The following is a 17,269-nucleotide window of genomic DNA, read 5'->3' as shown; positions in this document are numbered from 1 at the left end:
CTCCCATCGAGAATGGGTCGCGCATTATGAAGCGTAAAATACGACAGCGGAGACCCCGGACTGTTCAACGACTGAAACTCTACATAAAACAAGAATGGGAAAGAATTCCACTTTCAAAGCTTCAACAATTAGTTTCCTCAGTTCCCAAACGTTGAGTGTTGTCAAAAGAAAAGGTGATGTAACACAGCGGTGAACATGCCATTTCCAAACTTCTTTAACACGTGTTGCAGCCATGAAATTCTAAGTTAATTATTATTTGCAAAAAAAATAAATAAATAAAGTTTATGAGTTTGAATATCAAATATCTTGTCTTTGTATTGCATTCCAATTGAATATGGGTTGAAAAGGATTTGCAAATCATTGTATTCCGTTTATACTTACATCTAACACAATTTCCCAACTCGTATTGCAACGGCGTTTGTATATATATATATATATATATATATATATATATATATATATATATATATATATATATATATATATATATATATATATATATATATATATATATATATACATATATATATATATTTGGTACGGTAAGAAAACAACAAAATATAAGTTTTTTGGTTATTTATTCACCAAATTTGCTAAATCTTCCACCTAAAATAGTAATCACAACCTTGGATAGGTCAATAATTAATAATAACATTTTTTTTGATTCAATATTATGTTTAGAGCAATGACAGTTTGGAAGAAAAAAAAAAACAGCTTTGTTTTATTAGTCAACATTGCAACTTTTTCTAAATCAAATTTAACCCTAAAGTTTTTTGATTTCACCTTTGTTATGTTTTTGTTTATTTTAATAGTATTTTTGGAATGTGCCGTGGGCCTTTAAAACATTAGCTTCCGGGGCACACTTTTGACACGCCTGCTATAGATAATAAAAAATTAAATCTGATAAATCAATGGATGAAAAGCAGAGCCTGCAGACGCATGCGCGTTTATCATAACTCTCTCGCTCTCCGCCCCTTCCTCCCGAATGCTGCTGCTGCGCGCACAATTCGTTTTGTTTTTAACCCCTTTTTAACCTTGAACGTACATTGTTAATACACGCAACCATACCTCAAAATGCCGGACATTTGAGGCATTTAAGAAATTCACCCGGACAGCTCCGCAAAGTAGGACATGTCCTGTCCCGCCAGGGGGTGCATTTTACGGCGGGGTTGCATAATTCGGCACAACACCGTTGCTAGCAGCAATCGGGCTAGGATAGACTGACCATACGTCCTCTTTTCACAGGACATGTCTTCTTTTGCGGAGCTGTCCGGGCGAAGATTCTTAAATGTCTTAAATGTCCGGCATTTTGAGTATGTTTTAAGCTACTTAATATGTTCCTGTGGAAACTCGTTCGGTACACCTCCGCACCGAACCGAAACCCCCGTACCGAAACGGTTCAATACAAATACACGTACTGTTGCACCCCTAATATATATATATATATATATATATATATATATATATATATATATATATATTTCTCATGCACTAATTGACTAAAAGAGTACTAAAAGTGCACACTAACTGCAGTGCTAGCGCAATAATGTCACGTTATGGATGATAAAATGCATTTTAGATTAGAAATAGATTACAAAGGACTAATTAGAAAAAAAAGCTTGGGACTTCCCGAAGGCCATAGTTTGGAGACCCTGCTTTAAATGAACATTACATTTATCCATTGTAAATTGTAATTATTTTTTTAGTTTTTTTGCTTGTTTTATGCCCTTTTTCTAAAAACAAAACCTTTTTAATGGTAAACACACACAATATGCGATATTTTACCGAAATGTTTTTTTAACGTGACGTAATTGGAGCCTTGAATAAGTCAACGATTCGTTACAAAATTGATTTTTATTCATCATAATGTTGTATTTATTATTATGTTTTACAATGCCAGTTACAAAGAAAAAAACAGCCTGTTTTATTAGAGTTAACTTTGTATCTTTGTTTTGTTACATTTACCCTGTTCGGTCTTTTATTTCACTTTTTTATATGAATTTTATATTCATCCTATAGTGCCGGTGGGGGTCGTTCACATACCTACTATACACTTTTATATGTAACATTTAACTGAGCACAACTTTGTTGTATATAACCTTTTAAATGTTGTTTTGTGTAAGAAGTTCATTAAAAGTTAAGTATTGTGTGCAACATTACTCTCAAAGTTTAGGGGCGGGGAAATTGAAGGTGTACTACTTCCGCTTTGGCGATGACGTCGCAAATTGGGCAACGGCTGCTTGGCGGTGAAGACGTCTGGACTTCCACTGAGGCGTCGACGCGGTCAATGAGAGGGTTTCTTGACTCTTCCCCCACCGCCTGGCTCTCGTCCCATGCCTCAGTGCACCTGGGGCGAGGCACCACGCGAGCTCCGACAGCCGCGCGGCAGGTGAGGGCGACTGGGACGGGGAGGACCAAGAGAGCCTCCAGGGGTGGGAAAAAAAGCGAGCAAAGCCGCCATGAGTTCATGTTGAGACGTGTTTGTCACTTTGCAACTTTTGTTTGACGCGTCACGACGTGTCGAGCTACGTTAGAGAGGAAGCAGCTCAAAAGTGTTTTCATCAATCGTAATGCTGCCTTCTTTCGAACAATGGAGGAGTAGAAGGTAGGTATGCTAAGGTCGACATTCACCTGTAAACGGTGCAAATCTCAGCTAAGATTAGGGCAGGGATCCGTCCATCCATTTCTACCGCTTTTCCCTTCCTAGCAGGGGTGGATATTCAGCTATACTGTCACCCCAGGTGGCCCTAGGCAAAGGCCTAGTACCTGACTGCCCCTAGCCAGGGATACGGTGAATTGATTAAGGTGTACCCCGACTTAAACAAGTTGAAAACTTATCAAGGTGTTACCATTTAGTGGTCAGTTGAAGTGAATTATATTTATATAGCGCTTTTTCTCAAGTGACTCAAAGCCCTTTACATAGTGAAACTCAATATCTAAGTTACATTCAAACCAGTGTGGGTGGCACTGGGAGCAGGTGGGTAAAGTGTCTTGCCCAAGGACACAGCGGCAGTGACTAGGTTGGCAGAAGCGGGAATCGAACCTGCAACCCTCAAGTTGCTGACACGGCCACTCTACCAACCGAGCTAAACCGCCCCGTTGTACGGAATATATACTGTACTGTGCAATCTACTAATACAAGTCTCCGTTAATCAATCAATCAATACGGTGAAGACCTCAACGGCGGAGCGGGCTGAAGACTAGGTGTAAGAACTACCACAACGGCTGCAATGGCGGAAGAAGGCACTCCCACATCCATGTGGGCCTAGTTATGGGGAAATAACAACCCAAGACCTCAACGACGGAGCAGGGGGAAGACGGTAGATTTAAGAACTACCACAGCTGCTGGGATGGCGACAGAAGGCTGCAGCAGAAAAGGGTCCCCAGTCGTCTTGGACTCCATGCCACTGCACCCTGACCCCATTCTGTCGAGGGTGGTGTGGTGAGGTGACTGTCTGCACCAGTCTCCCCACGTTAAACTAAGTCACGCACGGGCATCCTCCAAAAAGGGATACACTCCTACCAGTACGATCGTCCTACTCGTTCCAGTGACCGCTGATGATGATTCAGCTAAATCCCACCCGTGTGCAGCAGAAAGAGGCTCCAGCACCCTCCGCGACCCCGTAAGGGACAATCTGTAGAAAATGGATGGATGGATGCGTTGTGGCCACATTTCACACTTTGATTGTCATTTCCAGATCGGGGGTCCGACATCTCCTTTTGCAATTTGTCTTATTTTGTATATTCCCGAGAACCAGCCTCCTCGACACAACTGTTTCTTTACCACGGGGCCCACTGTTAGGTTAGGGCTGCCAAAATATCGGTTTCTCAGCTGTGGTCCGTATAGGCCTCAGTTGAAGTACACTTTTCCACCACTTGTGGTAATAATGACTATATCGAACACACAAGAAGTCTGGAGACGTTCCTAAAGCAAAAAAATTATTACTAAAGTGGTAACGCTGTATTTTAATTCGTACTTACATGTTTATGTAAGAAACATTTATTCGTATTATTCATTTAGTTTGAATTTATTTATCGTAGCACTGCATGTATACATTTATTGCATTTTTCTCGTATGCAGTAAATTTGATTAGTAATTATTTTTGGAATCAGCCTGAGCTAAGCCTTGATATTTTTGATTAACACATGCTTGTAAGTAGGTTAGATCTAATTAATATAATTGATAGTAATAATTAATAATAATAATTAGAATAATAGAGATACAATTATTGAATGATTTCAAATCAAGATTTGGTGTTATTATTCAAGGTGGCCCTGGGCCCTTCAAATTTTAACCCTGAATTAGTAATCGTACCTTCTGATTGTAATCATATTCAATAATTATATCTTAGCTACTTACAACCTTGTTAAATGATATGAAAGCATGTGTTCGATATTAACAAGGCTTAGAGGTCAGACTGATCACCAAAATACATCCTAATTAAATCAACTGCAAAAGAAAATAACTATACAAACTCATGAACTACTAGTTTAAATACAATTACACATTGCTAAAATATATGATTTCTAAGTAAATTGTAAATAATAATAATGTTTCCTAACTAAACTGTCAATAAAAAATAAAGTGAAAATATAGCTTCACTACTTTAGTCATAATTTTCATGCCTATGAAACTCCTCCATGACTTTAACTCCAGACGTCTTCTGTTTGTTAGAAATTGTCATTCCTGCCACACGTAGTGGGAAAGTGTATTATTACAAGTGAGTACCGCTGCGGCCCACACGGACCACAGATGAGAAAGGCCATCTAGGGCAGTGGTTCTCAACCTTTTTTCAGTGATGTATCCCCTTTGAACATTTTTTTAATTCAAGTACCCCCTAATCAGAGCAAAACATGTTTGGTTGGAAAAAAAGAGATAAAGAAGTAAAATACAGCACTATGTCATCAGTTTTTGATTTATTAAATTGTATAACTGCAAAATATGGCTCATTGGTAGTGGTCTTTCTTGAACTATTTGGAAAAAAATATATAAAAAAGACTAAAAACTTGTTGAAAAATAAACAAGTGATTCAATTATAAATAAAGATTTCTACACATAGAAGTAATCATCAACTTAAAGTGCCCTCTTTGGGGATCGTAATAGAAATCCATCTGGATTCATGAACTTCATTCTAAACATTTCTTCACAAAAAAATAAATCTTTAAAATCAATATTTATGGAACATGTCCACAAAAAATCTAGCTGTCAACACTGAATTTTTTTGTATTTTTTTCCCACAGTTTATGAACTTAGTCATGTTTTGTTGAAGTATTATTTAATAAATATATTTATGAAGGGTTTTTGAATTGTTGCTATTTTCAGAATAAATTTAAAAAATCTCACTTACCCCTTGGCATACCTTCAAGTACCCCCAGGGGTACACGTACCCCCATTTAAGAACCACTGATCGAGGGGGCACTAGCGGTCCAACAATGGGGTTCTTAAAACACTGCTCTGCAGTAGACAGTTGATTTTGTTTGATTTATTTTGTCAGTTAGTTTTTTGAACTCAACTCATGGGACACCAGTTGAATAGATAGATATATATAGTACTTTATTGATTCCTTCAGTTCCCTCAAGAAAATTAAAATTCCAGCAGCAGTGTACAGAATTGAGATCAAATTTAAAAAGTAGAAAGTCAATAATGGGGGTGCAAATGGAAATACAATTTACACTAAGAATTTTAAAATTAAAAAAAATATACAAAGCAACAATAAAAATACAAATATAACAGTAAAAAATAAGAATTTAACAAGCTAAACACAAGTGATAAGAAAGAGAGGACCTAAAATAGAACCTTAAGGAACACCACTAGTATAACTAAACTTGAACAATTGATTGATTTCCATATTTTGTATCATGTAGGAACACAGTTTGTATTCCTGCTGTAGGAACACTTGCATTCAAAAGAGAGGAGCTACTCCATGTACAAAGTGTGGATTGTTACAATCATTGTTTGATTGTCAAAGATGTTTGCTAATGTAATCTCTGATATTTCTGTCTGAATAAATGCTTCTGATATTCTGTACATGTTGTACAAGTGAAAGGTCTTCATGGCAATGTTTTAACTTTGCTGTTTATTAACAGCATGTAATATTCAGATTTCTAAACATTTTGTAGTTGCGGACTGATTCAGAACTTTCTATAAAAGAATAAACAAAATATTTTAATCTGCCAGAAATGTCCTGTTCCTCAATTGTTGTGCTAGCATTTATTTAGGTAGAAATATCACAGATAACATTCCAAAACTTTTAATGATCGCAATGTAAGACATTTTGTCTTTTTATTATGTAGTTAGAGCAGATGCTAATTTTGTGAAGTGTGTGATTGGTTTGAGAAGGTGTCTTGACGGCATGAAAGCCTCCAGTTGAAAAGTGATTCTAGACTTCCTGCACTGCAGTCTTTCCTTTTTGCTGAGATTTTCTGCCATTTTACTCAAGCAGTTGCATTAGTAATCTACATTTGATCTTATTAATCAAATGTAGATTAGTATTAATTTTATTAATCAACTAATCCAAACACAAAAGTGATGTTTGACTAACCTCTCTAAATGGCCGCGGCGAACCCGTATTTAAAAAAAAAAAGAAAAGAAAAAAGCTTTGTCTTGTCCAGGATGTACCCCGCCTTCCGCCCGATTGTAGCTGAGATAGGCACCAGCGCCCCCCGCAACCCCAGGGGAATAAGCGGTAGAAAATGGATGGAGTTTTGTCTTGTCGGGGTAACAACTTGTCATGTCTTTGGACTTGGTATTTCCATATAGTACCCGTTTCTTTGTGCACTTCTGCTTGCTCTTTTCCCGCTTGTGGCTCATAGGTAAAATAGTGAAAGCAGCCACGTTTTTTCAGGCCACGGAATGGCTTGAGGATCAAGACGAGTCAGGACGCGTTTAAAAAAAAAAAAAAAAAATGTCTGCCTTTTAAAGGAACATATAGATTTTGACAGCCCTAGTTTGAATACAACATTTGTTATGCTATTGTGATATGTCAGCTCCGTTTCACAGTGCAAACGTTTCACCATGTCGGTTTTTTTCACTTTTAAACTGCAAAGCCTATGACAACTTCTCCAGTCTTCTTTGGGCCCCTTTGCAGACTTATTTTTTCTTTTAACAGATGAATGGTTGCAGCCCTATGTAAACACTACAACAACATCCCAATTCATGTACTGTAGAGTTTGGTTCCTGTTACAAAGAAGGATGTTCTGTCACACCTTGGCATTACCTTGGCCAAATATTTGTGATTTTCCAAATTTATAAATAACTGTAGAAAGGTACCCTACTGTCATTGTTATCATTGTATTTTATTCGGTTTGTGCCACCATTGAACTTCCTGTGTGGCTTTGCAGATCATCATGGGTGAGGCACCAGTCGGAGAGGACGGCACCGTGATACGATCAGCTGAGGTACGCGCCACAATCTTTACACAACCACTACAGTGGTTCCCACACTTTCCGCCTTTGCTCAAAAGTATGTAGGCTCTTTTCCCGTGGACGACCGCTGCCTGGATGAGCAGATGGAGGAACTGCACAGGCAACTGACGGCCCTGAAGGTGAGTGATGTCCCGTTTCACAGAAGATTCAGCATTCAACGTCATTTTGTGAGAAAAAGAAAGTGACGCTGAGGCTGTCATGGACACAAAAGAGTTGAACTTGGCTCAGATGTTTTGCTTTTTGTTTGTTACAAATTGACTCCCATGTTATATTAATTTCCAAATGTGTGGTGTTACACATACATTTAATTAATTAACTCAATCAATCAATTTTCATGTATTTAGTCCTAAATCACAAGTGTCTCAAAGGGCTGCACAAGCCACAACGACATCTGAGGTTCAGATCCCACAAAACATGTTAAAATGTATGAATAAATAGAATTTAAAATAACTTACTTATATAGGAGTGGATAGTATAATGGATGGAAATTATTGCTGGGGGTAATAGTACAAAGAAAAAGCAAAACAATTGTGGGATTTGTATTTATAGGCTTTAGAATTGTTTGACTTTTTTAAGCATATGCAAGTGCACTGTAATACATTCCAATATATTTGTAAACTGTATGTATTTGTACTCTTTAGTTCAAAAAGCCAAACTTCTATTTTATAGATGCACACATTTCACTACACACAATGTATCTCTTCATCGTTTTGACGATTATTGCTTGCAACTAACAACCTGAAACTCAGGATCGCTGTAGAATTTGGAAAAAAATATCAAAAAGTTGAATATTATGTAAGAACTGCAAAAATTTATTGAGCTTTTTGTTGGTCCCGAAAGTCTTAATTTGACTCATGAAATCCAATCCAACCAGATATTCAAATGTATTGCGATGCAGCTGTATTTCCAGAAATATCTTGGTTGAGCTTTAAAGGGAACTGCACCCCTTTTTTTTCTTTTGCCTATTGTTTACAATCTTTATGAGATACGAGAAAATGGATACATTGTTTTAATGCATTCTAACTTTAATAAATAGTGGAGTCCATGGGAGGTCCTCCGTTCCCCCATAAAGCCCTCAAAATAACCATCCAAACATCACCATTTACATATCATGACCTGGATATTAACAAAGTATTAGCAATGTTATTATAAGCGCTAATGCAAACTATCTTTAGCGGCGCTGTGATCATAGGGTGCTAACTAGCTTGTGCTGCTATATTGACATTAGCTGGTGAGCTGCTTTTTCGCCTCTAAGCTCGTGAAAGTTTATTCTAGATGACGAATAATACCTCTTACCTTGATAGTAGAAGGATGAGGAAGTAATCCGACGAGTTGTTCAATGTTGGCATCCAATTTTAACCAGGAAATGACAATTATTTTCATCCCAATTTTTTTCTGCGCATTTATTCTTCATCTAAGCGGGTATATATGAACATCCTATCAGTCGGCATTCAGGTGACAGCAGATCGTGTACAGTAAGTATATTATGTTAAGTTTATTATGTTTATTGGCTCTCATTAACTCTGCAGTGAGTAATAATCAGTGATGTTGTCGAAGGAAAAAGCGAATGTCTTAATTTTTTTAATTGACGCAAAGACATATGCTTAAAATGAGCAAAATAAGTAAGTAAGCGCTTTTATACCTTCAAGGTACTCAAAGCGCTTTGACACTTTCCACAATCACCCATTCACACACATTCACACACTGATGGCGGGAGCTGCGATGCAAGGCCCTAACCACCACCCACCAGGAGCAAGGGTGACGTGTCTTGCTCAAGGACACAACGGATGTGACGAGGTTGGTTGAAGGTGGGGATTGAACCAGGAACCCTCAGGTTGCTGGCATTGCCACTCTGCCAACTGCGCCACTCCATCCCAAGTAAATATTACATGTTATGAACATTACATATATACTTACATCATGTATGTTACATGTTATTATGAATGTTATCTGTCTTATCTGTGTTGGCCCTGCGATGAGGTGGCAACTTGTCCAGGGTGTACCCCGCCTTCCGCCGATTGTAGCTGAGATACGCACCAGCGCCCCCACCCCAAAGGGAATAAGCGGTAGGAAATGGATGGATAGACTACATGACATATATCCTTACATCATGTATATATTACATGTTATGATTGTTACTACATGACATATATACTTGCATCATGTATATATTACAGGTTATGAATGTTACTGGGGCAGCATGGTGGGAGAAGGGTTAGTGCGTCTGCCTCACAATACGAAGGTCCTGAGTAGTCCTGGTTTCAATCCCGGACTCGGGATCTTTGTGTGGAGTTTGCATGTCCTCCCCGTGACTGGGTGGGTTCCCTCTGGGTACTCCGGCTCCCTCCCACTTCCAAAGACATGCACCTGGGGATAGGTTGATTGGCAACACTAAATGGTCCCTAGTGTGTGAATGTGAGTGTGAATGTTGTCTGTCTGTCTGTGTTGGCCCTGTGATGAGGTGGCGACTTGTCCAGGGTGTACCCCGCCTTCCGCCCGATTGTAGCTGAGATAGGCACCAGCGCCCCCCGCGACCCCAAAGGGAATAAGCGGTAGAAAATGGGTGGATCGATGAATGTTACTACATGACATATGTCCTTACATCATGTATATATTACATGTTATTATGAATGTTACTACATGACATATATATTTAGATCATGTATATATTGCATATTATAGGCAGAAGAGCGACTCCCATTGTAAGCTGACTTCGTATTTATTTACCATTTAGAATGCATCATCCATCCATCCATCTTCTTCCGCTTATCCGAGGTCGGGTCGCAGAGGCAGCAGCCTAAGCAGGGAAGCCCAAACTTCCCTCTCCCCAGCCACTTTGTCCAGCTCTTCCCGGGGGATCCCGAGGCGTTCCAGGGCCAGCCGGGAGACGTAGTCTTCCCAACGTGTCCTGGGTCTTCCCTGTGGCCTCCTACCTGTTGGACGTGCCCTAAACACCTCCCTAGGGAGGCGTTAGGGTGGCATCCTAACCAGATGTCCGAACCACATCTGGCTCCTCTCGATGTGGAGGAGCAGCGGTTTTACTTTGAGTTCCCCCCAGATGACAGAGCTTCTCACCCATACTTGCCAACCCTCCCGGATTTTCCGGTAGACTCCCGAAATTCAGCGCCTCTCCCGAAAACCTCCCAGGACAAATTTCCTCCCGAAAATCTCCCGAAATTCAGGCAGAGCTGGAGGCCACGCCCCCTCCAGCTCCCTGCGGACCTGAGAGAGGACAGCCTCTTTTCACATCCAGTGAGGACAACCTCTTTTCACGTCCAGTGAGGACAGCCTCTTTTCACGTCCGCTTTCCCACAATATAAACAGTGCCCGATGACGTTATAACTGTAGAATGTTCGAGGGCGAGTTCTTGGTTTCTTATGTGGGTTTATTGTTAGGCAGTTTCATTAACATCCTCCCAGCCCGGTAATAACACACAACAACAGCAGTCATGTTTTCGTCTACCGTAAAGCAGTTCTTCTGCCGTAAACTGCAATGTTGTGAACTTGTGACACTTAAACAGGACATTACTGCCATCTACTGTACATAGGATAGAATAGAATGTAGAGTAGAATGTACTTAATTGATCCCTGGGGGAAATTCAGCACCACAGTTTGCTCACAATAAACAATAATAATAATAAGTAATATAATATATACAATATATTATATTTTTATAATATATAATATATAAATATTATAAATATATTCTACATTTAAGTGCAGCCAAAGAACATATGCATTATACAGTCTGATGGCTGTCGGTATGAAGAACATCCTGTGTCGTTCCGTGTTACATTTTGGGAGTCTGAGCGTGCTCACTCTCTCCGCAAGCTCCGACTGTAGTGGGTGGGAGGTGTTGTCCATAATGGCTAGGAGTTTTGCTAGACTTCTTCTCTCTGACACCACCGCCAGAGAATCTAGCTGTGCATGCATATGGTTAGAAAAATAGTGACAGAGAATAAAACAAGTGATCCCTTAACTAAACAATGAGTAGATGAGTGTTGTGTGTATATGTGTAAATAAATGAACACTGAAATTCAAGTATTTCTTTTATTTATATATACTGTGTATATATATATATATATATATATATATATAGCTAGAATTCACTGAAAGTCAAGTATTTCATATCTATATATATATATATATATATATATGTATATGTGTATATGTGTACAGTGGGGCAAAAAAGTATTTAGTCAGCCACCGATTGTGCAAGTTCTCCCACTTAAAATGATGACAGAGGTCTGTAATTTTCATCATAGGTACACTTCAATCAATCAATGTTTACTTATATAGCCCTAAATCACTAGTGTCTCAAAGGGCTGCACAAACCACAACACAAACCACTACGACATCCTCGGTAGGCCCACATAAGGGCAAGGAAAACTCACACCTGGGACGTCGGTGACAATGATGACTATGAGAACCACGGAGAGGACGAAAGCAATGGATGTCGAGCGGGTCTAACATGATACTGTGGAAGTTCAATCCATAATGGATCCAACACAGCCGCAAGAGTCCAGTCCAAAGCGGATCCAACACAGCAGCGAGAGTCCCGTTCACAGCGGAGCCAGCAGGAAACCATCCCAAGCGTAGGCGGATCAGCAGCGCAGGGATGTCCCAAGCCGATACACAGGCAAGCGGTCCATCCTGGGTCCCGACTCTGGACGAGCGGTCCATCCTGGGTCCCTACTCTGGACAGCCAGTACGTCATCCATGGCCACTGGATCGGACCGGCTCCCCTCCACAAAGGAGATTGGGACATAGGAGAAAAAGAAAAGAAACGGCAGATCAACTGGTCTAAAAAGGGAGTCTATTTAAAGGCTGGAGTATACAAATGAGTTTTAAGGTGAGACTTAAATGCTTCTACTGAGGTGGCATCTCGAACTGTTACCTGGAGGGCATTCCAGAGTACTGGAGCCCGAAATGAAAACGCTCTATAGCCCGCAGACTTTTTTTGGGCTTTGGGAATCACTAATAAGCCGGAGTCCTTTGAACGCAGATTTCTTGCCGGGACACATGGTACAATACAATCGGCAAGATAAGATGGAGCTAGACCGTGTAGTATTTTATACGTAAGTAGTAAAACCTTAAAGTCACATCTTGAGTGCACAGGAAGCCAGTGCATGTGAGCCAGTATAGGCGTAATCTGATCAAACTTTCTTGTTCTTGTCAAAAGTCTAGCAGCCGCATTTTGTACCAACTGTAATCTTTTAATGCTAGACATGGGGAGACCCGAAAATAATACGTTACAGTAATCGAGACGAGACGTAACAAATGCATGTATAATGATCTCAGCGTCTTTAGTGGACAGAATGGAGCGAATTTTAGCAATGTTACGGAGATGAAAGAAGGCCGTTTTAGTAACGCTTTTAATGTGTGGCTCAAAGGAGTGAGTTGGGTCGAAGATAATACCCAGATTCTTTACCGAGTCGCCTTGTTTAATTGTTTGGTTGTCAAATGTTAAAGTTGTATTATTAAATAAAGGTCGGTGTCTAGCAGGACCGATAATCAGCATTTCCGTTTTTTTGGCGTTGAGTTGCAAAAAGTTAGTGGACATCCATTGTTTAATTTCATTAAGACACGCCTCCGGCTGACTACAATCCGGCGTGTTGGTCAGCTTTAGGGGCATGTAGAGTTGGGTGTCATCAGCATAAACGTGGAAGCTAACACCGTATTTGCGTATGATGTCACCTAGCGGCAGCATGTATATGCTGAAGAGTGCTGGGCCAAGGACCGAACCCTGGGGAACTCCACACGTTACCTTAACATAGTCCAAGGTCACGTTGTTATGGGAGACGCACGGCATCCTATCAGTACGATAAGAGTTAAACCAAGACAGGGCTAAGTCTGACATACCAATTCGTGTTTTGATACGTTCTAATTAAATATTACGATCGACTCAGTATTCTTCTTCCTCCAAACACAACGAGTTTAGTTTATACTAAAATGGATACATGGATGATACAGCAGAGGATTGGGAGAATGTGATGAGGTCAGATGAAACCAAAATATAACTTTGTGGTATAAACTCAACTCGTCGTGTTTGAAGGAAAAAAAATAGTGTTGCATCCCAAGAACACCATACCTACTGTGAAGGATTGGGGTGGAAACATCATGCTTTGGGGCTGGTTTTCTGCTAAGGGGACAGGATGATTGATCCGTGTTAAGGAAAGAATGAATGGGGCCATGTATCTTGAGATTTTGAGCCAAAACCTCCTTCCATCAGTGAGAGCTTTGAATGGTTTACCAAATACTTATTTTCCACCATAATTTACAAATAAATTATTTAAAATTCCTACAATGTGAATTCCTGGATATTTTTTTTCACATTCTGTCTCTCACAGTTGAAGTGTACCTATGATGACAGACCTCTGTCATCATTTTAAGTGGGAGAACTTGCACAATCGGTGGCTGACTAAATACTTTTTTGCCCCACTGTGTATATATATATATATATATATATATATATATATATATATATATATAATATAAATATTTGACTCTTAACCACACCCCCCACCTCCTGAAATTGGAGGTCTCAAGGTTGGCAAGTATGTTCTCACCCTATTTCTAAGGGAGAGCCATACCACCCGGCGGAGGAATTTCATTTCGGCCGCTTGTACCCTTGATCTGGTCCTTTCCGTCATGACCCAAGGCTCATGCCCATAGGTGAGGATGGGAACGTAGATCGACCGGTAAATTAAGAGCTTTGCCTTCCGGCTCAGTTCCTTCTTCACCACAACGGATCGATACAGCATCCGCATTACTGAAGACGCCACACCGATCCGCCTGTCGATCTCACGATCCACTCTTCCTTCACTCGTGAACAAGACTCCTAGGAACTTGAACTCCTCCACTTGGAGCAGGGTCTCCTCCCCAACCCGGAGATAGCACTCCACCCTTTTCCAGGCGAGAACCATGGACTCTGACTTGGAGGTGCGGATTCTCATTCCGGTCGCTTCACACTCTGCTGCGAACCGATCCAGTGAGAGCTGAAGATCCCGGCCAGTTGAAGCCATCAGGATCACATCATCTGCAAAAATCCTGCAGCCACCAAACCGGAACCCCTCAAACTTCTTGACTGCGCCTAGAAATTCTGCCCATAAAAGTTATGAACAGAGTCTGTGATAAAGGACAGCCTTGGCGGAGTCCAACCCTCACTGGAAACGTGTCCGACTTACTGCCGGCAATGCGGACCAAGCTCTGACACCGATCGTACAGGGAGCGAACCGCCACAATCAGACAGTCCGATACCCCCATACTCTCTGAATACACAGGACTTCCGGAGGGACACGGTCGAATGCCTTATCCAAGTCCAAAAATCACATGTAAACTGGTTGGGCAAACTCCCATGCACCCTCAAGAACACTGCCGAGAGTATAAAGCTGGTCCACATTTCCACGACCAGGACGAAAACCACACTCTTCCTCCTGAATCCGAATTTCGACTATCCGGCGTAGCCTCCTCTCCAGTACACCTGGATAAACCTTACCGGGAAGGCTAAGGAGTGTGATCCCACGATAGTTGGAACACACCCTCCAGTCCCCCTTCTGAAAGAGAGGGACCACCACCCCGGTCTGCCAATCCATAGGTACCGCTCCCGATTTCCACGCGATACTGCAGAGTCTTGTCAACCAAGACAGCCCCACAACATCCAGAGCCTTAAGGAACTCCGGGAGGATCTCTTCCATCCCCGGGGCCTTGCCACCGAAGAGCTTTTTAACTACCTGGGCAACCTCAGTCCCAGAAATAGGAGAGCCCACCACATATTCCCCAGGCACTGCTCTCTCATAGGAAGACGTGTTGGTGGGATTGAGGAGGTCTTCGAAGTATTCCTTCCACTGATCCACAACATCCGCAGTCGAGGTCAGCAGAACACCATCCCCACCATACACGGTGTTGACAGTGCACTGCTTCCCTTTCCTGAGGAGGCGGATGGTGGTCCAGAATCGCTTCGAATCCATCCGGAAGTTGTTTTCCATGGCTTCCCCGAACTCCTCCGATGTCCGAGTTTTTGCCTCCGCAACGGCTAAAGCTGCACACCGCTTGGCCTGTCAGTACCTGTCCACTGCCTCCGGAGTCCTATGAGCCAAAAGAACCCGATAGGACTCCTTCTTCATCTTGACGGCATCCCTTACCGCCGGTGTCCACCAACGGGTTCCAGGATTACTGCCACGACAGGCACCAACTACCTTGCGGCCACAACTCCAATCAGCCGCTTCGACAATAGAGGTGCGGAACATGGTCCACTTGGACTCAATGTCCAGCACCTCCCTCGTGACATGTTCAAAGTTCTTCCGGAGGTGGGAATTGAAACTCTCTGACAGGAGACTCTGCCAGACGTTCCCAGCAGACCCTCACAATGCGTTTGGTCCTCCCACGTCAGACCGGTATCCTCCCCCACCATCGCAGCCAACTCACCACCAGGTGATGACCGGTAGAAAGATCTGTCTCTCTCTTCACCCGAGTGTACAAAACTTGAGGCCGCAAATCTGATGACACAACTACAAAGTCGATCATGGAACTGCGGCTTAGGGTGTCCTGGTGCCAAGTGCACATATGGACACCCTTATGTTTGAACATGGTGTTTGTTATGGACAATCTGTGACGAGCACATAAGTCCAATAACAAAACACCACTCGGGTTCTGATCCGAGCGGCCATTCTTCCGAATCTCGCCTTTCCAGGTTTCACTGTCGTTGCCAACATGAGCGTTGAAGTCCCCCAGTAGAACAAGGAATCACCCGGTGGAGCACTCTCCAGTACTCCCTCGAGTGTACCCAGAAAGGGTGGGTACTCTGAACTGCTGTTTGGTGCGTAAGCACAAACAACAGTCAGGACCTGACTCCCACCCAAAAGCGGAGGGAGGCTACCCTCTCGTCCACTGGGTTGAACTCCAACGTGCAGGCTTTGAGCCGGGGGGCAACGAGAATTGCCACCCCTGCCCGTCGCCTCTCACTGCCGGCAACGCCAGAGTGAAAGAGAGTCCAGCCCCTCTCGAGAGAAGTGGTTTCAGAGCCCTCGCTGTGCGTCGTAATGAGTCCGACTATATGCAGCCGGAACTTCTCCACTTCGCTCAATAGCTCAGGCTCCTTCCCCCCCAGTAAGGTGAGAATGCATCAAAAAGACAAAACTATGTGTTAATGTCGTAAATAAGGATTGTGAATGACAGGCAGCATTTAAAAAATCAGCGCAGTTTATTCCTACACTGCAGGGTTGAATGTCCAATTCTTATTTTTTTTGTTAAATCTGAACTTTTTAGTGGTCGTTCACATGGTAAATTCTAATATGAACGCAATCTGACCTGCATGCGGACATGACGTCATGATGTCGCACTCGCTGCAGGGTTTACGTAATTAAACATGGCGTCCACTCGAGTCGGTCTCAATACTGGCGCATTTTTGGCAATTTCAAGGATATTGTGCAATCAAAGTTAACATTTTCTGAACCAAAATATTGCGCATAGAAGATTGAGAAGGAAGAGTATTTTGACTTTTACGGTATATTTGGCCTCGATGTGTGCTTGAAGAGCGTGTCAGTGGGTGAGCAGTTGGAGACAGGTGTGGTAAAACTTTCACGTAAGTTCCCTAAAACAGTTCATTTTTACCTGTTTTCTATGCTGCGTTGTCAACTATTTATGTTGTAACAGTCTTTTTTGGCGAATAAATATGACGCTTATCGCTTTTTAATAAGCACAATATATTTCCACATACATAAGAGGCCTGAGTTGGATATGAAACATTGCACTGTTTAAATCAAATATATGTCGGATATGGGCAAAAAAATCGGACTTGACCCTCCGTGTGAACAAGTCCTTTGTTGTACCACTTTTGGAACTGC

The 17,269-nt window shown here is 41.7% G+C and overlaps 1 protein-coding gene across 5 annotated transcripts in view; it reads left to right on the top strand.

The window, feature by feature from the left end:
• Positions 1-2,199: 2,199 nt before the first annotated feature.
• sh2d5 (SH2 domain containing 5) overlaps positions 2,200-17,269 on the top strand; it is a 34,434-nt gene continuing 19,364 nt past the window's right edge. For 2 of the 5 annotated variants that reach the window (XM_061886238.1, XM_061886228.1), the window contains exons 1-3: positions 2,200-2,389; positions 7,342-7,398; positions 7,464-7,544. In XM_061886238.1, the coding sequence (XP_061742222.1) occupies positions 2,213-2,389; positions 7,342-7,398; positions 7,464-7,544 (315 nt within the window). In that variant the 5' untranslated portion in view covers positions 2,200-2,212. Of the gene's footprint in view, positions 2,390-2,417; positions 2,606-7,341; positions 7,399-7,463; positions 7,545-17,269 lie in introns of those variants that run through there. The other 3 variants (XM_061886217.1, XM_061886210.1, XM_061886245.1) reach the window with 2 other exon arrangements.

The sequence above is a fragment of the Nerophis ophidion genome, linkage group LG02, assembly GCF_033978795.1.
Source record: "Nerophis ophidion isolate RoL-2023_Sa linkage group LG02, RoL_Noph_v1.0, whole genome shotgun sequence".
NCBI classification, from domain to species: domain Eukaryota; kingdom Metazoa; phylum Chordata; class Actinopteri; order Syngnathiformes; family Syngnathidae; genus Nerophis; species Nerophis ophidion.
Note: the sequence above shows the minus strand (reverse complement) of the source record. Positions and strands in the feature narration are given on the sequence as shown.